Source organism: Lacerta agilis, chromosome 17, assembly GCF_009819535.1.
Source record: "Lacerta agilis isolate rLacAgi1 chromosome 17, rLacAgi1.pri, whole genome shotgun sequence".
Taxonomy (NCBI): domain Eukaryota; kingdom Metazoa; phylum Chordata; class Lepidosauria; order Squamata; family Lacertidae; genus Lacerta; species Lacerta agilis.
This window is the reverse complement of record NC_046328.1, coordinates 2,524,504-2,546,127: the sequence shown is the minus strand read 5'-3', so window position 1 is coordinate 2,546,127 and position 21,624 is coordinate 2,524,504. Positions and strand designations below refer to the sequence as shown.

The 21,624-nt window shown below is 47.4% G+C and overlaps 1 protein-coding gene across 1 annotated transcript in view; it reads right to left on the bottom strand.

Moving 5' to 3' along the window:
* NCOR2 (nuclear receptor corepressor 2) overlaps positions 1 to 21,624 on the bottom strand; it is a 355,588-nt gene that overhangs the window by 165,389 nt on the left and 168,575 nt on the right. Inside the window, 2 exon segments of the mRNA XM_033174224.1 lie at positions 37 to 103; positions 14,788 to 14,840. Coding sequence (XP_033030115.1) covers positions 37 to 103; positions 14,788 to 14,840 — 120 coding nt within the window.

The window sequence follows — 21,624 nt, the reverse complement described above, 5'->3', positions numbered from 1 at the left end:
AAGGAGTCCCACAGAAGCCAATGGGGCATCACTTACCCACTGCTTGCGAGCATGATTTCTCCTCTTGAAGTATAAGATCAACTTCTTCCGCATTGCCTGGTTTCTGCAAAGGAGAAGAAAAGATAAGATTCTGTTAAAGTGCCTCTCTCTCCTTTTCCCTCTCTCTCTCTCTCTCTCTCTCTCTCTCACACACACACACACACACACAGTTCTAGCATCACCTGCTTCAAAGTCAGCTTTCAAGGCTGACCTCGAACTACAGCACTTCCAGAACATTGGAGGCGGTTTCTGCACAGGCAATATTTAACATTTAACTTCAGTCTGCAAGGTAATTGTGCACAATGAGTTTTCTCCATGCCATGATCCTCAAGAGGCACATACATGCTTCCAAACCACGCAGAGAAGGTTCCAGTAGCACTTTCTCTAGCCCACATTTTAAACAGCTGCAGAAGTTTAACTGAGCACCTACAGGTACCTGTCATGTGCAAATTGCTCATCTATAGACGGTTCACATGAATGTGGGGAAAAACACAAGTCCTTTGGAATCAGAGACAATCTGAAGAAAATTTCCCAGCACAACTTCAGTGTTATAATTTTTATTATTTATTAAATCTGTATACCACCCTTCATCCGTAGATCTCAGGGCAGTTCACAACATGTTGATGGATAACTGAACCCAACAGCGTACAAAAGGCTATCTGAATGAAGTTCTTTTTGCAGTAACTTCATTGAGCAGCTACACTAGAAGTGTACATCTACACTATGGTTTTGAAGAAACTGCTATGTACCTCTATACCACAAACTTGCATTACTTCAATAATTATTAATATATTATACACACACACACACAAAATATAGTGCATACAACCTATAAAACACAAAATATATTCACATTTTAAATTGATGAATATAATTCTTATACAGTATAACAAATAACTGCTATATATTGCTTTTATATAATAACTGAGATAAACTTTGTGAAGAAGTGTGCATGCACACGAAAGCTCATACCAAGAACTAACTTAGTTGGTCTCTAAGGTGCTACTGGAAGGAATTTTTTATTTTATTTTGTTTTGACTATGGCAGACCAACACGGCTACCTACCTGTAACTGAGATAAAATGTCATTCATAGAATCGTGGGAACAGTAGCATTTTCAAGAGAGCAAAATTAGGATTCTCTAACAACATTCTCAGCAAACTAACATTACCAGAAATCTTTAGGGGAAGCTAAGACAGCTGAACTGGCATAAAATGAGCATATATTTAAAGTGTAGACAAGCCACAGATATTTGCATGTGACCAAAATTTTGCCTGGTCAATCCTCACATAAATCTAAATCTCTTTGTGCTGAAGGCAGGGCAACCCATTCGCCTTCAATGGCACCCAGGAATCAGCTGGTGCAACCCAAGAATAAGTGTGCCTCGAAGTGAAATTACGTGCTGCCGTACCCCTTTAGATTCCCTGTGACTTTGCTTAAATGACTGGGCTCTGAAAATCATCAGGCCAACCTGGGGCATATGACTTTTCAGTTGTGGGTCGGAAACCATCAGATCAAAATCTACCTTTCCTATGTTTGCTATCTGCTGCCACAGCTGTGTGACTCTCACCAAAGCTGAGCCCACTCCAAGCCTCCCTTTGTGCCCTAGTAGACTTAAACGATTAGCCAGGACAGGTACATACATACTTTGTGGAAGTGGCCTTTTGTTAACCAGCTACATGAGGTGACAACCTAACACCAAGTTCCCAAACAATGGCCATATTGAGCCCCATTTTCTCCAGTTTGGCAGCAAAGTCTTTGATGTAAAAATAGGACTCAATTATCAAGGTATTGCTTGGCACAGTGGCAGCTTCCTCCTTTCAACTGAAAAATAGGAGCTGAACCTCTGAATCAGAAACCCTCTACCCCTATAAGCAAAAGCAAAAGCAGAGGGAGAGCCCTCTGTGGTTAACCCAATTAGAGCCAGCAATAAGGGCAACAGAAGAAGCAGGTCCACCATTAACCAATCCCATTAGAAAGCAGTCTGTTCCGTTTTGATCTGGTGTGCTTAAAAACAACAACTGAACATCACCCCCCCCCCCCCGCTGCTGTTTGGAACAGCACAGGGGCGTAGCAAGTGGGGGGGGCGTAGGGGGCGGACCGCCCCATGTTCCATAATGGAGGGGGTGACAAATTATCAAGGAACAATTACTGCCCTACTAGGGCAGTTCATTAAAAAAAGCAACTTTTTTTTTAATGCCTGCTCCAAAGGTCTTATCTTACTATACTAGGGATTATATAGCTATATATGAAATTTCATGCATATCGGGTTATTATCTTGACCCTCCTCCACCAAAATAGCTGTTCACTTGGCTGTTTCCTTATGTCGTGAAGGCTGAAATATCAGTTCAGTGGAGCACTTACTGTTCCCAACCCTAACCCTGTGGAAAGCCATCTAATAAGACTTTAATTTGATTTTGAGATGTTTTTAGGAGGTAATTTAATTATTGTTTGATTTTATACCAATGTTATGTATCTGATGTTAGCCAGCCTGAGCCGAACTTCGGCCGCTGAGGGCGGGATATAAATAAAAGTTGATTATTATTATTATTATTATTCCTTTGTAAGAAAATATCAAATAACGTAAAACCATTTTTGCAAAGGGGGGGGAAATCAATGGGGGGGTTGACAACAATTTTCCGCTCCGGGCACCACCTGACCTTCCTACGCCTCTGGAACAGCATCTGCCTCGGCCATTTAATTAAGTACCACAATGCTCCAGCTTGATTTATTTTACATGCATGTTTCTAGGTCTCATGGTGGGAGCAACAAACAAGCTTTTTTGGGGGGGGGCAACAACTGTGAGTCACTGAATGCTAAACAATAGCAGTACGGAAATGCCCACAAGCCATTCCCTATAAACTTTGTGCTTGTTGCCCTGGGTTCTTACAGTAGGAAGGCCAGAATAAAAATTTAATTGCTAGTAACAACAGTAACAATGCCTCTGAAGATGGTTTGGAAACTTCAGCTGGCGTAGAATCCGGTAGCCAGGTGTGCCTCACCGTGGTAAGATGGTCTGAGCGTATTACACCGATCCTGGTCTGACTGCATTGGCTGCCCATTAGTTTCTGGGCCCAATTCAAAGTGCTGGTTTTGACCTATAAAGTCTTAAATGGCTCAGGACTGCACTAACTCAAGGACCACCTCTTCCCATATTAACTGACCAGGATCTAAGATCAACATCTGATACTCTTCTTCGTGTGCCTCCTCCACGAGAGGTCCGGAGGGTGACAAACATGAGAACGGGACTTTTCTGTGATGGCTTGCTGCTTATGGAATGCTCTTCCCGAGGAGGCTCGACTGGCACCTTCACTATATATCTTTAGGCACTAGCAGAAAACATTCAGTGGTTTGTTTTTCTTCTTGTTTTTATTATGTATTTTGTTTGTGTTTTTATATTGTATTGTGAACCACCCTGAGATCTTCAGATGAAGTGTGGTATAAAAGGTAACGGGACCCCTGACCATTATCCAGTCGTGTCCGACTCTGGGGTTGCGGCGCTCATTTCGCTTTATTGGCTGAGGGAGCCAGAGTACAGCTTCCGGGTCATGTAGCCAGCATGACTAAGTCGCTTCTGGTGAACCAGAGCAGCGCACGGAAACGCTGTTTACCTTCCCGCTGGAGTGGTACCTATTTATCTACTTGCACTTTGATGTGCTTTCGAACTGCTAGGTGGGCAGGAGCAGGGACCGAGCAACAGGAGCTCACCCCATCGCAGGGATCCGAACCGCCGACCTTCTGATCAGCAAGCCCTAGGCTCTGTGGTTTAACCCACAGCGCCACCCGCGCCCCCTAAGTGTGGTATACAAATTTATTAAATAAAAATAAAACAAAAACCAGTAGTAACAAGAAACATGAAATAACTGGCAGATCTTTAGGTCTGGGCATCCAGCCTCTGGACTCTAGGCTTAGTTCTTGATATCATGCAGTGGTTTGGGGAGATAAACTGAATGTCCCAGGTTCGAGTCTCAGTGAGTTAGAAAAACCATTAAATTTCAGCTACACACACACACATACACTCCAAACACATGAGAATAATTACAACAGCCTATTCTGCAGGGCTCTCATAAGAATAACAGATGTTATCTTTATAACACACTTTCAGAAAGTGATACATATATACTAAGTGTAGAACCAAAATGGTGTAGCACAGGGCTGGAGAATCTCAGGTCCACAGGTCAAAGGCAGCCTGCTAGGGCCTCCCCATTTTGCCTGCGAGGTCATTTTGGTGAAGTCATGCTCACCCATTCGACACTTGCTGCCATATATGGGGCAGGTAAGAGCAGAACCTCAAAGGAATGATCAGGAGCCTAATTTCCCCATTGTTGCTTCGCAGAAGCAAGGCACACTCCCACTTCCCTCTCCCAGCTCTTTGAAGCAGCTTCTCACTGCTCCTTTAAACTTATGAGAATCGTGAGTTTAATGGAATACCACAAAGCAGCTTCCCAAAATCTTTCAAATAGCTCCGCACTGCTCCTTTAAATCTCCAATTTTCCCACCCTGTGCTTTTAAGTCCCAACAAATGGGGCTTCAAAGCGCAGCATCGCCCAATGTCAGGTGAATGACAGATGGGTGATCCCTCCCATCTACCAAATTTAGCTAACCAGGGGTGGGGAGCCTCAAATCTTAACTGAGCCAGAAAGCTCATCAAGTGACTTTTTCCAGTCGTCATCTTTCAACCAAACATACCTCACAGGGTTGCTGTGAGTACAGAATGGTTGGGAAACTACTATGAAAAAAGTGGAGTACAAAATGCAATAAATAAATAAGAATTCATTATGAAGCAATAATAAACATCAAATTAAATGACAACTTATTTGTTTAAGGGGTGTTTATCCTAATAATAGGTGTTCATGGAGAGCCAACCCAGTTTAACACCCTATACCATTGTGGTTGCATATTTTTGTGAAAGTTAATTGCTCAGCAGATCCTATTCCCATCTTGCTTTCGTCACTAGGTGTGTGGCCTAGTTGTTAAGAGTGTCAGACTCAGCCCTTGAATGTCATGGTTCAAATTCCCACTCAGCTGTGACACTCACTGAGTGACTTTGGTCCAGTCCCTGTTTCTCGGCCAGACCTACCTCACACGCTTGTGGTGAGGATAAAATGAAGGAAGAGAGAGTCAGGCACACCCCTTTGAGCTCCTTGGCAAAAAGGTGGGATATAAATGTAGTCATACGTAAAATGAATAAGAAAACCTCGTTGGAATTGTGCAAAAACCACAAAGAAACAACCCAATTAAGCACTCCGTGCAATGAGGCATCCGCAAGGGTGAGCTCCTCCTGTTCTGCCCTCATTAAGGACGGTGGTAAGTCATCTGTGAAGGACCTTCCCACGTGTGCTAAAGGCACCACACCAGAAATCGTTTGAAAACTGTCTTCCAGAAATCAAACCCCTGAGGTTAAGGAGAAGGGTTTCTGGTGCTCTTTACATGCCCAAGGGAGCAGCTCCAAAAGTGGGGAGGGGGGCAGAGAGAGAAAGACAGCAGGAGAAGGAGTAGCAGAGACCATCCCAAGAGCCTCACCTTCTCCCTTCTGGGCAAGACAGCTGAAATTGTCAATAACAATATTTTTCAAAAGCAAACAGAGTGGGGGAGAAGCCTTGGGAAGTGCTGGCCCAATCCGAGAGCAATGCAGGAGACCAGGAAGCTGTAACACAGAGACTCCAAGCACATCAAAAGGGCTTGAAAGAACAGAGGTGCTCGACAATACCTGCCTCAATTATTCAGTTTTGCTGGACCCCCACGGAGGTTAATATGGAGGAGTGAGCAAGGCTGAGCTGGCTCTGTGCATTTGCAAAGGCAGCGAAGAGTTTCGAAAGCTGCAAAGCGTTTACAAAGGGGCTGGGCTGCCTTGGTTTCCTTGCCTTGTGCAAGGGAGGGGGAACTCTGCAGATCCCACACTCCGCTTCAAAAGGCTTGTGTGAGCCTTGGTGTGCTTCACAGCCAGTCCTCGCTACGTGCCACTGCTGTTACTTAGAAACCGTTTGCGAGAAGGTTAATTCGGGCCATGTATCGGAGGAAGCACATGTCGCGGTCCCTGGAGGCATAGCAAGCAAGCAAGCGAGGCTGCAGAATTTCTGCAGCGCAGCCGGCAGAAGGTAAAGAACTGACACACACCAGTGGGAGACGCGCTCAGCATTTTAGAAAGGTCAGAACTGCAACACACGCCATCACCTCCCCAGCAACGATCTTCTAACTGTTTACATCGATTAAAAGGGAAGGAAAATCAGAGATGGCAGAAGCGCTGGGGAGTCCTAGAGGGTGGGGCCAAGCTAAGCACACAGAAGCTCACCTTCATAAGCGACGCAGGGGTTACATTGTTGGCTCTAATGGGCTCTTCTTTATTAAAAATAAATTGTAAAAAATCCCTCAGACCTTGAGGGGTACTTACATATAAAAAGTAGCAGGGTTTGTTTGTTTGTTTGTTTTAAATGTCAGCTGTCCCTTTTGTCATGGGAAGCTGTCTGCATAAAAAGATAGTTGCAGGGTTTGGAGCTGACTTTCATTTAAAAAAAATTTAGAAGTTCATTTAGTACCATTTCCAAAAATGTAACAGGGGAGGTCTCTGCACCAAGACACTTACAACATAAAAATTCAAAAGGCAATATACGAAGACGAAGGAATTGGAGACTGAGAGCAAAACAAGGGAAATTAGGCTTACTTGCAGTGGGGCAAGGGGACTAGGTTTGGCCAACGCAGCATGACCAGGCTCTTCCTACTTGTCCTTGGGCTGGACATGCTGCTTGCCCACAGCAGAGACTGATGCTGCACACCCAGATTCCCTTCACAGCCTAAAAAGAGGGTTCTGAGCAAGCACAGTTCTGGGTTAGCTCCTGGTTCAAACTTTGGGAGTGCCTTACATCAGAGAGAGGGATCCTGCAGCCTTCCAACAATATTTGCAGGGTTGCAGGTCCACCTACTTGCCTTCCTGAGGAGTACTAGCTTCTATGTAAAACGTCTGTAGGGTCAATAGCCAGCATAAGCAAAGTTTATTCCCTGTGCTTAAAAGCCACTGGGCAAAGAGGCAGACGCAGAGGAAGCCTCCTCGCTACCCGGGGCAGCGAACAGAGGCACCCCCTGGGGGTGGGGCGTTGTGACGTTGCGGCGTGACGTCATGACACAACGTCAGGACGGAGTACGCACGTGCGAAATGTTGTGCGTGTGCACGCCGTCGCAGGGCCACCGCCGCCGCTTCCACGGTGATGTTGCGAGCCCATGGAGTGAAAAGGCGGCTTGTGGGGCTGCCGTGCGTGATTGGCAGCTCCCCACGAGCCACTGATCGCGCACGGCAGCCCCACAAGCTGCCTTTTCACTTAGCAGGTTCGCAAGGTCGCCGTGGAAGCAGCAGCGCCAGCCCAGACAGAGTGCGCACACGCAACATTTCATGCATGTATACTCAGCTGGGCCAGCGCTACTGCTTCTGCGGCAGCTCGAGCAGCAGGGGTGGGGCAGCCCCGCTGCCCCTTAGTGCCGCTGGCAGGCAGGCCACGGGGCAGAGCGGCCTTGCTCTGCGGCTTGCTCGCAGGCCACCAAGCAGGTTTGCAAGCAGGCTGCAGGGCAAGGTTGCCCTGCTCCACGGCTTGCTCGGGGCCTGCCAGCGGGGTGAAGCTGGCCCAAGTGTCACCCCCCTGGAACCTGGGGCGGCTCACCCCCATCGCCCCCCCCTCGCGACGCCGCTGCAAAGAGAACAATTCCACCTTAACTCTCTCATTGGGCACAGTTCCAAGCTCTTTGGGAAAGGAGCCTGTGAAAGAGGTTTGGTGTTTTGTATTCCCTGGCCCACAGCCACCTGAATATCTCTGGCCAGCCTCCAGGGGGGTTAACAGCTTCAGTATATTGTGTAAACGTATGCTACACGTAGATTAAAAACCCCAAAGCCAGGGAGTGGCTGGCGGGGGAGAAGGAGAGAGATAAAGGCAGCGGAGATATAAGAGAGGCCAGCTTTCCTGAGACGAAGCTGGAGCCAAGAGAGAGACAAAAGCATGTCTGTTAGGTGGTCACAAACTTTTATCACAGGTATTACATTACACAGGAAGCCTTTTGACTCATCCAAAAGACAGGATCAACATCAGCAGTGAGCTTGGCAAAGGGGAACGGAAAGAAGGGAACCAAGTAGGGCCGGTGGTTCAGGTGGCAGAAACAAAACAGAAGGAGATGCACAGGAGCTGAAGAGGAGCAACGCACCTGCCTTTGCCCTTGCAGTCAGGTGATTCTAGGAAGATATTTCTGCTGGCGAGTTTTGGTGGAATGAGGCAACCCCAGTAAACAGGGACAGAGGGTAAATTCATTTGGTCTGCATTTTAGAGAACAAGCTTAATTCTCAGTTCAGAGATTTATATGTGTGTTGGTGGTGTGATGTGATCCATGGGTGCTTGGTCCATGTCTTGAGTTAGCACATCCCCCATGCTGCTGGACGTTCTGGGTTGCACTGGGTTACCACAGCAACAGAGCAGAGTTTGAGTGTATGACTTGCTAAGTCATTCACCTTCCCTTTGGTTCAAGAATGCAGAGATAGGTATAATGGTCTCTAGGGCATTGCCTTCATTATGTTCTTGTCTGCATGGGGGTCCTGATGCAAATCCTGGTGCTGCCCTGTTTGCTATCAGGGTCTGATTCTGAATCTGTGAGAGTCTGGGGAAAAGGCTGTGAGTTTTACAGAGCAGTGTTAGCTAGAATGGTGACAGTGTTAGCGGATCTCTCTGTACCTATGTATCTTTACTGCAGGGACCAGAAGATCTGTACACAGTAGATAGCAGTGTTCAGCTTTGTCTTGTGTCTGGAGACCATAAACACTTCGTTACTTTTAGCTGTGTGGCAGAGGAGTTTCCCCCTAACTGGGAATCTGGAAGAAGCTGTTCCGCTGGAGCAGGAAATTTCTGAAGACTCTGCTGAGACATCACAGTGGCTGAGGTGTGGTGAACTAACAACCGCCTTCCACAAGTCACCAACATGTGTGTCAGAGGTGCTCTGCAACTCAGTGGCAGGAGTTTGCATATTGCATGCAAAAGGTCTCCTGTTCAACCCCTAGCACCTCTGGTTTAAAGAAGGATCACAAAGCCAAACTGGTTCCCCCCAGATACTACTGGGCTCCCAATTCCCACCAGCCCTAGCCAGCCTGGCCAATGGTCTAGCCCTTTGTGTTAGTCTCATAGAATATGTGTGGCTTTGTGGAAGACAACCTGCTTTGCAAGCAGAAGGTGCCAGGTTCAATCCCTGGCATCTCCAGCGAGAGTTGAGAATGCCTCCACTCTCAATCCCTGGAGAGCTACTGCCAATCAGTGTAGACAACACTGAGCTAGGTGGACCAAGAATCTGACTCCATATGAGGCAGCTTCCTGTGTTCCTGTGCCAGGGATGATGGGAGGTGTAGTTCAGCAAAATCTGGAAAGCACTGGGTTGACTACCCCTCAGCTAGAGGGACAGGTGGACGGACCTGTTGTAAAACAGCTTCCTATATTCCTACTCATACTTTGCTCACCACAGTTCTTGGTACTTCATCCACTTGGGTTGAGGTGGGGCAGGAGAGAGGGAACGGTACATCATATTTGGGAGTCCGGGGTTAAGGGAGAAGGAAACCACCAAGGCCGGCAACATACTTCTCAAGCATTTAAATAATTCATCCAAACACTTTCTTGCAAGCTCACAATAACGGAATGGGAAACTCTGAATGCTAGGGAGCAGGAAAGGGACGTGGGGAGAATATTTAAATGAGGAGGATGCCAGCTGTGCTAAAAAGGGGAAAGGGAATCAAGCACCCAAGAAGTCTATGCAAGTATGTGGCCACCTTGGCAACTTGCTGCATACCTTCAGCATGAAGCAGAGCATATTACAGAGAAGAGAAGGCAAAAAGGTCAAAGAAGGAGAGAGCCTCCAAAAGCAAGATTTTAATAATTGAAAACAGTAGAAATGCAATCCTTTTATAGCCCAGCTCTTACCGGTGCAAATTCATTAGGGTCACTCCAGGCTAAAGGCATTTGAAGCTGTAGCCCAAGGAGGGGTTGGTAGCAGTGGGATTGCAGCACCTGCCTTGGAAGCAGAAGGTCCCAGGTCCAATCCACTCCTGCCTGAAGCCCTGGAGAGGAGCTGCCACTCAGTGTGGACAATACAAAGTCACATGCTGGACATTAACTTCCATCAGCCTCAGCCAGGATGACATGAGCTGGAATCTGACAATGTGTGGAGGGCCGTGGGTTTCCCATCCTTGTGCTAAAGGATCCCATGTTATTTGTTTATTAATTTATACACTGCCCTGCCTACATGTCAAAAATGACTTCAAAGCAGTTTACAACTCTAAAATCAAGATATAATTAAAATTAACAATAGCCATAACACCGGGGAATCAAAATATCCTTAATTAAAATATACAATAAAACTATGAATCAAAAAGCACAACAATTTGGAAAGAACAGCCAGATCAATAAAATCAGCTCAGGGGACCACCTGCCTAAACAGATGAGTCTTCAGGAGCTGGTAGGATGCCAGTACTGATGAGGCTCCATCAGAGTTGGCATTCCGCCAGCTCCCAAAGACATACCTGTTTAGGCAGGCATTCCCCTGAACCCAATTTCTGTTACAAGGAAGGGAAAGGCCTTTCTCTGCCTAAGGTCTGGGAGAGCCACTGAAAGTCAAAATAGTGTCAAAGCTGGGCTGGACTCACTACAGGCCAGCTTTTACATTAAGGCAGCTTCTTGTGTTACCACCACAGCTAATGTACAAAGTCACAGTGAAGCTCTTTAAGCCACACTGCATCTTGGTCTCCCAGGGAGCTGAATGCAATGATTTAGAAGCTCCTGAAATTACAGATGCAGGAATGAACTGGGGCATGAAATTAATTTTAACTGTGCACTGTTAAAAGGCACAAACATTAAACATCCAGGCATTGGTTACGTGGATCAAAAGGGCACACTGTGCACAGGAAGAGGGGACAGCCTTATGGGGCCAATTGTTAAGAATGACATGCCAGAATGGAGACTCATCATCACATCTCCAGACCCACAAAAATGCAACAATAGCGTACCTTGGTAGCAGTGGAAGGAGACAAGAAGGAAGGAGAGGGAGCAGATAGGAGGACAAGGAGTTTCTGGGCTGAAAGGCTCCCTGGGCAGCCGCAGAATTGATTGCATGACTTAAATTGGGGTGGGCAACCTTCCGAGGGTAACATTAGCCATACTCAGAGTATTCCCATTGAAACTGGTGGAGATGGCTAACTTCATTGAGTAAAACGTATTTGGATACAACCCTATGGTTTCTTTCATTTTAGTTAAACACATAGAGAGACAAGTTCCAAGTCCTTGTTAGCTGTACGGCACTGAGACCGCAGAAGCCAATGATGAGGGGCAGAAGGAGGTTAGGGGGCTGGCAAGGGCTTCTTGCAGTCTTCGATGCAGATTCTCAGTCCAGCTATGGCCTTAGGCTCAGTGGCAGAGTATCTGCTTTCCATGCAGAAAACCCTAACTTCTCCAGGTACAACTGCCCTGCATTGTAAAGCTGCTGCCAACCAGTGTAAGGAAATACTGGGCCAGGCAGACCAGTGGGCTGACTCGATATAAGGCAGCTTCTGGTGTTTGTTCCCCTCCAGGTTGGTTTGCTGTGCCAAGTCTCAGCTGCACAGGGCCACAAATGCCAGCCCAGCAGTCAGTTCCGATTTTATCTCCTCACTCACTGGCTTGGGCTGACAGCGTCTGGGCAGCAACACAAGTCTGCTGTGGCTGTTCTTAGGGCAACAGCATTACACTCCCTCCTCTGGCTGCACTGTGGCTGAGCAGGCAAGGGACAGTCCTCCAGAGGGGACCACAGAGGGTATACATTACCATCATATTCCCCGCAGTGCGTTCCTGAATGCCAGGGCAGCTACCCACAGCTGACAAGAACTGTATTTAAGCTATTCAATGAGGTGAGCCACTAGGAAACACGCAAGGACTGTGACAAATGGCCTTGAAATCCTGAGCTGCACCTATCAGGGTGTGGGGTGGGAAAGGGCATGCATCCTGCCTCAGCACCAATATCTCAGGGTCCCAGGATATGGCATGAAGGCATAAGGAGCCGCCACCCTGCTAAAGCTGAGTGGGTGTGGATCTGGTCAGTACCTGGATGACTGAGCATCTGAGAACCAGGTGTATGCCACCTTGGGATCTATGATGGAAGACATGAAGAATATAAATATAAGAAATGCAATGCCACACCAAAGACCACCCTGGCCAGCTCTGGCAGGGGAGCCTCCTAGGCAGCATGGCATTTGGTGCACCAAAAGAACTCCAAGGGAGCATATTCACCCAGTGGCTCCCGGTGGAGTATAGGGTCAGGTTTAAGGTGCTGGTTTTGACCTTTAAAGCCGTATGCAGCCTAGGACCCTCGTACTCACGGGACCGCCTCTCCTGGTATGTCCCGCAGAGGACACTAAGGTCCACAAATAATAATAATATCTTAAGGGTCCCGGGTCCTAAAGAAGCCAGATTATCCTCTGCCAGGGCTTTTTCAGTGACAGCTCCGACCTGGTGGAATGCTCTGTCCCATGAGACTAGGGCCCTGCAGGACTTGATCTCCTTCCACAGGGCCTGTAAGACAGAGCTATTCTGCCTGGCCTTCAATTTGAATTAGCCTGATCCTCTATTCCCTTTTCCCTTTCCTCTTATATGAAGAAACCCTTTCTGGGACCCCACATTTAAATTCCTCCCCGGTCTCCTTGCTGGCCCTAGCAGGACCAACTTGGTCAGTTAGCCCTGGTGATCATTTGATGTCTACTGACTGCCCCCCCCCAAATGACCCCTCAATTTTTGATACAGACATCAATTGATAATGATGCTGCATTTTATGTTGTATTTTATGCTGTTTTATGCTAAGTTGCATTTTAATCAATGTTTTATATTTGCTGTTAGCTACCCTGAGTGCGGTTTTTAAACTGGGAAGGGCGGGGTAAAAATAAAAATTTATTATTATTTATTAATACTGTCTCACATACACACAGCCTGAAGGGGAAGCACTCAAAAACCGGGAACTAGGGAACTTGGGACAGGGGACTGGTTTGTTCCTTCACCTCTCCAGTCTTGGCTGCAGCGAGGTTTGAAATCAATGGGCCACAACAGGAGACCTCTCCCACCTCCTCCAGCTGGCGATGCATGACAGAAATAGTTTTGCTTATTCTGGATCAAGTTCTGGATTTTATGACCTTATTATTGGTTGGCATAACATTAACCTGCAGCACCCAGAAACTCAGGAGGTTGCCAACAAGCCTACTAGGCCACCCCAGGTGAGGCGGAAGAAAGGCCCTCAGTTGTCCTTCTCCCATCATGGCAGGCCCAAGCTCCTTCTGCCTACTGCTGTGTCAATGTCAGCATCCAGCCCAACTACTCCCAGCCTTTCAAAAACACATATTGGGACTCCGTCAGCCAACCCAACACAAAGCTAATAACAAAACACCAGGGAGAACATTAAAAGCCCCCACAATAATGAACAGGTCCAGGGAGCATTATAGCCAAAGGGAAAGTGAGGCAGCTGACTCAAGCAGCAGAAGCTGAGGGGTGGCAGTGGCAGGAAGACAGAGACGCATCTCGCACACAGCCTGCCATGTGGCCTCTATGTTAGCTTGCTGCTCTCAGTGCGACTGAGTGTGTTCTTCTCCTGTCACTTGTCAGTTCTGTCAGCTTCTGTACTTGGAAGGTGCCACCCTGTCCTTTTTTTCAAACACCAAAAATGTATATGAAAAGCCAAAATATTTATGTAATGATGGAACCAGAACAACAGAGATAAAGCACAGTGCTCCCAGCTCCGTGCCCTCCTGTCTGTCTGTCTGTCTGTCTGTCTGTCTGTCTGTCTTTCACACACCCCTTTCGCTACAGTTTGGCTCAGTCTTCCACAGCATGGCACTCAGTGGACTTCGCTGGACAACAACTCTCATCAGCCCCAGCCAGCATGGCCAGAGATCAGGCATGATGGGAGTTCTAGTCCAAAACATCCAGACGCGGCCAGGTTGAGGAAGCCTGATCTACACCAACTCAAAACCCACACCTGATCTGCTGCAAGAGCTGCTGTAAGATGACACACTGTGGTTGCGGTCTCTTTGGGGGAAGGACAGGAAACTAGACTTAAGCGGCAAGGCTTCACTTCAGGATAACGTCTGGGTCAGGTTGGAATTTCTGACCTGAGCGCCAAGGGACCTGGCCTCGTTCCCCTCGTCCCAATCTTCTGGCTGTGCTGACCAAAGCCACCTTGCTTCCATGGCTAGTGCAGGATCCTCTACAGACATCCCAAACAAGTTCTGCGCAAGTGCAGAATCCTGTTTGCTCAACTGCTCAGGGATGGTGAAAAATTGCCATGAATCTTCAGGTAGTTTCAAATCTCCCATCCGAACACAGGCACACACACGTCCCCCAATTCCCTTCTCATCACACCCCTTCCTGTTTTCCAACAGCGGATTCCCTCCCTCACCCCACCTTCCCCTTCCACAGCAATTACCCACAACACTCTAGCCATCCCTGCTCAATCTCTCCGCTGACTCCAAATGACGAACCACTTAGGACATTTTGCTGCTTCAAGCCTCAAAAGTAGGAAACGCAGCACGAGGACAAACAGGAGAGATGTCCCCTCCTGCTTTTCCGTCTCAGCAGGGGAGGAAGAGATCTGAGGCAGGAAGGGCAAAGAATCTCTTTCTCTGCCTGCCTTAATCTCACTAACGCACAGACATTTGAAAGGAAGGCGGGGGGGGGGGGTAGAGAGAAAGAGATGGAAGAGGACTTTATTGCTATGTACTTACATTTTAATGTTCTCATGGTATTGCCTTGTGTCTGAGGGCTGGTTGTAGAGTGGCTGAAAAGGAAAAGGAAATTTGAAGTGTAAATCACAGCGTGGGCTAGCATATCATAATTATGGAGCGCTGACGGCAAGGCACCCTGTACCGCTTATGAGCTTTGGCTCCCAGGGAGCTGAAGGCACGCTAAGTCCCTACAACTCCAAATGTCAGCGCCAAACACCGACTTGCTCCACTGCCCACCCAGAACCTTCCACCATCACCTGAGATGCTTCTCCTCTCCATTCGCTTCTACTTTCTTCCCCAAGGTGCTGCCTGCCTGAGTCACTGCAGAACTAAGAATACGCTGTTCAAAAGCAAGCTTGTTCAGAAACAAGCAATTTGCAACATAACTCCTCTGAAGCCCCATGTGCAACATAGCAGAGAGTAGCAAGGCTGTTACTCACTTTATTGTGGAAGAAAATGTTAAAGTCGCACACATGGAAACTCAGGGGATTGGCCGGGGAGGTGGGGGGAGTGGCTGCAAAGGACAGAGCAACCTCCACAGCTCGGTGGTAAAGAACAAGTTTTGCATGCAGAAGCTTCCACACAATCAACGCTCAGCATTTCCAGTTTTAAAAGACTCTCAGGAAGCAGAGTTGGGAAAAGATGCAACTGAGATGCTGGACAGCTTCTGCCAGATTGGGCTCATCCACACTTCTGCATGTGCTGTGCATAGAAAGCATGGGTCAAAGTGGTTTTTTGCCTGACCCACACGTTCTAGGCACATGTCTGACGGGCTTTCCCCTTGTCCTGCTCCTTTCCAAGGCAAAACCTGCTCTTCAACAACTGAATGGAACAAGTGGCAACCCATGGGAAACCTGAATTGTCATTTCCTTCAACTGAGCGCTAAAGAGCAGTTTCCCCCAATAGGAAGCAGCAGGACTCAGTCAGAGCAGAGCATGCTTAGGAACATAGGAATCTGCCTTATACTAGGTTGGGTCACTGGTCCATCTAGCACAGCACTGTCTACACCGACTGGCAGCAGCTCCTCGGGGTTTGAGGGTGTTGTGACCCCACAATCCCAGCTGCCTTAGGACTGGGGTGGGGGCCTGGGAGGGAGGATGGGTGCCCTGCTTCTACACCTTTAAAGGGCAAGAAAGGGGAGACAGTCCTGCTGGCTCCCTGTTCTGCCACCAGCCAGGGAGCTGTGAGATTCCCTAGCAATGACCAAAGATGTCAACCAGCTGAGAGGAGGAGGAGGAGTCATGGGGGGTGACCTCTGTCCTGCTGACAAAAACTCATAGTCGCCTCCACCACTGGGAGCTGACCCATGATCACATTTGGAGGAGTGCGTGCCTCCGAGTTCTCCAGTCTCGTAGGAGGAAAGAGTCTTGCGAGTGAGCATGCCACGTCTTGCCTTTAATAGCTGCCAGGAGGGGAACGGCTATTTGTTGAGACACATTTGCAGCTCTTGTATGGTCTCAAATCCTTGATGCAGTTCTCAAACTTACTTTGGCATTCTGTACCTATAGCCTGCCCTGTACTATTGCAAGTCTTGAGAAAAGCTTTCTTACTCTCCACGTAGAGATGTAAAATTTCCAGAAATTGTCAGGCTTCCCACCCCCTCCCCTGGTTTTTCTGGAAGAATCTTTCCTCCCCTTCATAGCTGTCACCTTTTCCCCCTTTTTAAGGGAAATTCCCTTATTCCGAATAGGATTCCTCGCTAGAAAAGGGAAAGGTTGACAGCTATGCTCCCCTTGTGACAATCGTAAATAAAGTTGGAGTTCTTATTACAAAATACACTGAAATAAATATAATTAAGAACTCTGGCCAGAAGTTTCAACCAAAAAGATCCCCTTGTGACAATGGCAGAAATTGCATCTTGCACTTGCATTTGAGAGTTGTACTCTCAGTAATGATCTGTAATTATCTGATACAGTCTTACATAAAAGTCTCCCTGCTACATAGTTCTAGAAATCATTTTGGACACCTTGCCTTAACATTTTGCTCACCATTCCAAAAGAAAATATTTCATAATCCCACCCATCCCCAATGCATTCCCCCCCCCCAATTCTTCTTCTTCTTTTGGGGGGGGGTTCAGAGGGAGATTTTGGGGCAGTGGAGATTGAATTCTTTCCAGGGCCTTCACATCTCTACTCTCACATGAGCGCCTCTGTTGTGGAATTTGGGGTGGGGGCCAGGGCAGCAAGGGGACCTTCCCAGCCCCACCTGGAGATTCCAGGGATTGAACCCGGGACCTTCTACATGCATTGTGGACGCTCTGCAACTGAGCCATGGCTCTTCCCCGGTATTGAGTGAGGTTTGTTTCTATGGCATAATGAATTTATAGTAATGTTTTTAAATGTGTTGAAAGTCTCTTAGAGACCTTTGAGTAACAAGCAATCAACAAGTCTAAATAATAATAAACAATAATAGCAACAACTATAATGATGGACCAAAGGGGAATGATGGAGCTGGAATATACCTTAAGTATGGTATGTTCTTTGGACCGATAAACACCTAAGCATCAGGACAAATATGTATCAGAAAGCCTAGCCTGAAACCACAATTTGCCATACACAGGGTTGGATCCAATGCTAGCCTTACTCACGAGTACACCCATTTAATTAATTTGTTAATAAATTTAATTAATGTAGGTCCATTCATTTCAGTGGGTCTACTCTAATGAGAACTTAGCTGGATACAGATGTTAACTGCTGCATTTATATTTAATGATTTTAAACTGTGAACCACCCAGAGAATACAGCTGAATCGGCAAAGTGTACAATTTTTTTAAAACAACAACAACAAATTTCATAAAGGGATTGTGATTTGGGTCCCTAGAGAAGGCAAATGGTGCAGCAATTCAAGAATTAAAACTCACTTTCACCTGCAACAAGATATAACAGCTGCTCAGGGTGAGCCTTGAATCCAATCTTGATAGTGCATCTATTCCCTCCCCCCACATATCCTGATGATGTTCCAGGAAATTTATCTAAGTACTTTGTTTCAATAGTGCAGAAGGGTTTGATGACCCCCCCTCCACCCACTGTTACAGGGCTCTCCCCACTTCTATCCTCTCTATCCGTTTAATTTTTCAGACAGAAAACAACAAAACTATAAAGAAAACATCATTGGAAAACCACAAAAAACCGTAAGGTCAATAAATACAGTCCAGTAACTTTAAAAATATGCACACACACATACCCAGGATCTCTTTCCCTAATTTCCAGGTGGGCAGCTATGTTAGTCTGTTGCAGCAAAACCAACAGAGAGACTTGTGGTATTTTCAACACAGACAACTCAATGCTGAATTCCTTTCATGTACTACAACAGAATTCAGAGACTGTGGAGAACACCAACCTGTACAGTAAAGCTCTGTTTCTGTTGTTTTTTTAAAAGAGAGAGCGCCCTCTCCTCCTTGCCTTCCCCCAGAAATATATTTTGCATGTCTAAAGACTACATGTTCAATCTCTAGTGGCACTGCCACTTCAAAACATATTGGCTATTAAAACACCTGCTGGAACCGCTGCTGGAGTGTCACTGCAAGTCAAAATAAGACAGCCCTAGGGGAGGTGGAGGAGCGGCTGTGTGATTCTTGCATTTTAAAAACAACAAAGTCCAGACCAACCCAATGCGTGAATGAGACTGAAGCCCTTCTGGGGAAACATCCTGTCATCCTGTGACTTCTCTGGGCCTTCTCACTTAAGGAGAAGGAACAAAGTGCCCTCAAGGCCACCTTAAGCAGCTACCTCCTCAGACATGACTAACACTTCGCTTATGAATCATTCATCAAAATTATGGCCATACTTGGGTTGCTTCCAGATGAGTAATGCAACCAGGGCCTTCGGAGCCGAACACTAGTCATGAGTTGGGAAGCTGCAGAATGTCCCAATTTTTTCGGGGTCAGCGCGACAAATTCTCCCTGTCTGCTGTGCAAGTGGAGGCCAGCACAAATTAGTGAAAGCGACTTGCACAGGGGATTTCCTCAAACAAAGTTTCAGAGTGAAAGTTTGAAAATGAATCGAGTGGAAGCCAGGCAGAACAAATGGCACAGCTTCTCCTGGGATGCACTGCTACACCACACAGGTAGATGGGTTACGGTTTGAATAACCCCCATGCATTTAAAAAACAAAACAGAAAACTAGGAAGTCAGAGAGAAGGACTTTCTGTCTGAACATGTATTTTTTTAAAAAATAATAATCTGTAATGAGGCACATCCTCCTTGGCCACTGGGCCATGCTAGGTGCTGCTGGTAGGAGTTAGTCCAGTAACACCTGGAGAGCACAGGGTTGGGGAATGCGGGATTGAGGCATGGCAGCTTCATAGGTCATGTCTCCTCTTGATGGAGCTAGGTGGAGGCTTCATCAGCCATTTACCTTCAGAACTCCCTCACTTTGCACCGTATCACAGACATGGTTGTCTGTGCATTGACCCCAACAAAGTGTTCTATGGAAATTAATCACAGTCACACTTTGGGGAGCATTTCGCTGCATGCAAACCGTGGAATCATTTCATGAAGCCATCTGAGCAAGGAAATGTTACGAGTGAAGCCAGATGATTCCCATCACCAGATGGATCACTGTTTGCTTCCTCAGTGCTGGGGCCCTGCATTTACAGCACTGGATGACTGCAGCATCAAGTGATGCCTTGCATGTGGGAATAGAAGCATAGATTTAACAATACGTCTAAAACTAAGAGAGACTGGAAGGATAAATATTCACCAACTATAATGCAATGGTCTGAAGACCTTACTGCCCTAGCTACATTGAAACTTATTTCATACAGCTGTCAATTTTGGGTGGGTATCTAGGTCGGCATCCAGACAGCTTATACTGTATGTTCAATTCAGGCATGTCCATAGTCTGTTGCATGGGCCAAATCCGGCCCACTGGTCAGTTTAATCCGGCCCCACAGGCACTGCGGCTTGCGCGCCCGCCCTCCGGTTGGCTCTTGCAGCTGCTTGCCGTTGGCGGCTCCTGGAGCTCCCCACTTTTGTTGGGCGGCTCGCGCATGCGCCCTGCGTGCAGCTCTAGGACCCGCCCAGCTGCTGTCTTATGCATGCGCCTGCCTCTCTATCCTGGCTGCTTGAATGGCTTGTGCAAGTACCCTGCATGCAGCTTTGGGTCCCGGCCACCCGCCGGCTCTCGTATGTGCCCTCTTTTGTATCCCTGCTGGCAACCGCATCACACTGGTGACCGGCAGTTGGCTTTTTCTCCCGCCTGCCATTTGGCTTGCACTGCCTCCGGCAGGTCGTCTGTGACACCTGCCTGCCGTTTGTCTTCATCTGTGCTGCCTGTGATCGGATCCAAAGGCTAGTTCAAAAGTGTTTTGTGCTGCTTAATCCTAAAAAAGCTCAACAATCTTGTGGTAAAATCCCCTAAAATCTCAACAATATCAATCCTAAAAAAGGGAGACATTGGTAGACTAGGCCTAGCGGTTTGGTATTGTGCAGCTTCCTGTGTGGATTACCATCAGAAATCATTTGTAGTATATAGACTGGAATAGTTTGGGGGGGGGGATGGCCCCGGCACAGAATTGGGGGAAGAGGGGCAAACCAGGCACCCCCATATGCGCCCAGCACCCAAGCGGCCTCCCATCAGCAACGGGGACTGGGTGAGTGCGGAGAGCTCCCTCTGAAGGTGAAGAGCACCCTCCGCGCCCTGCCCCACCCACCCACTGGCGGGCAGGCACTCACATGCCTTGCAGGGACAGAGCATAGGGGGTGCTCTTCACCCTCTGCGCCTCACTTCTACCCAGTGAAGAGCAGCCTCTGCACCCATCCCGCGCAGCATATGAGCACCCGTCAGCAGCGGGGGCTGGGTGAGGGAGCCCTTAACTCTCACCCAGCCCGACAGATGCCCACGCATTGGGCAGGGACAGGGTGGGGAGAGTGCTCTTCATCTTCCTCACCCTGCCATCACCTGGTGGCTGGCTTAGCACGCTCCATCCCTGTTGGGGGGGGGGCGCACACTATTGCCACTGAGTATATAGCACATTATTCCCAAAATCTGTACAAACACACTCTCGTGTGCCAGAGTAGCCACAAGAAGGGCTTAGACAATTAAAAAGGAAATCTGTTTCAGTGAAATGCAAATTCTGCACCAAGGAAAATGAATTATTTCAACTCAGATTGAAATTATACATGTGATGTGACTTGAATCCAAATTCACCTTCTGTCAATCACAGAGGAGAGGCAAAGAGTTATACCGGTAATGAGCACTGGTCCCACCCACTAATCACTGAAAATTCTGCTGAGACACTCCCCTCCACAATCCTAAGGACTAAAACAGTCACTTTAATCTTTTTTTAAAAAACAAACAAACTGTGATCTGCCAGTGGGCATGTTCTACACTGCCAGTACCAATGTTCCACACTTGAACTGCAAAATCTACAAAGCCACAGGTGTAAGTACTAGGGGTGTGATCCTTGTGGGGTATTTAACTTTATGTACAGACCCAACCAACAGAAACTAATAGCATACTATGTTAACATAGCTGTCATTGTATGGGCTACTGTAAAATGGGGCACATCTACACTATACAGTGAAAGCTCCCTTTCACCATTTTAAAAGTCAAGCCCCCCTCCCCCAAGAATCCTGGGAATTGTAGTTTGTTAAGGGAGCTGAGACCATTTATGAAGGTGCTCTCTAGGTGGCTTTCTTTCATAGGCAGGGTGATAAGCCACAGTACAAGTCGCTTACGTACTGCAGCCCAAAGGCATCATCACAGCTGCCTAGTAACCACAGACAGCGACCAGAGTGCCACGACCGGACATGAAAGGCAGCAGCCAAAGACCAAAAGGAGCCCTTTCCACAATTCACTGTGCAATTTACATCCAGCTGCTTCCTGCAGCCACTGG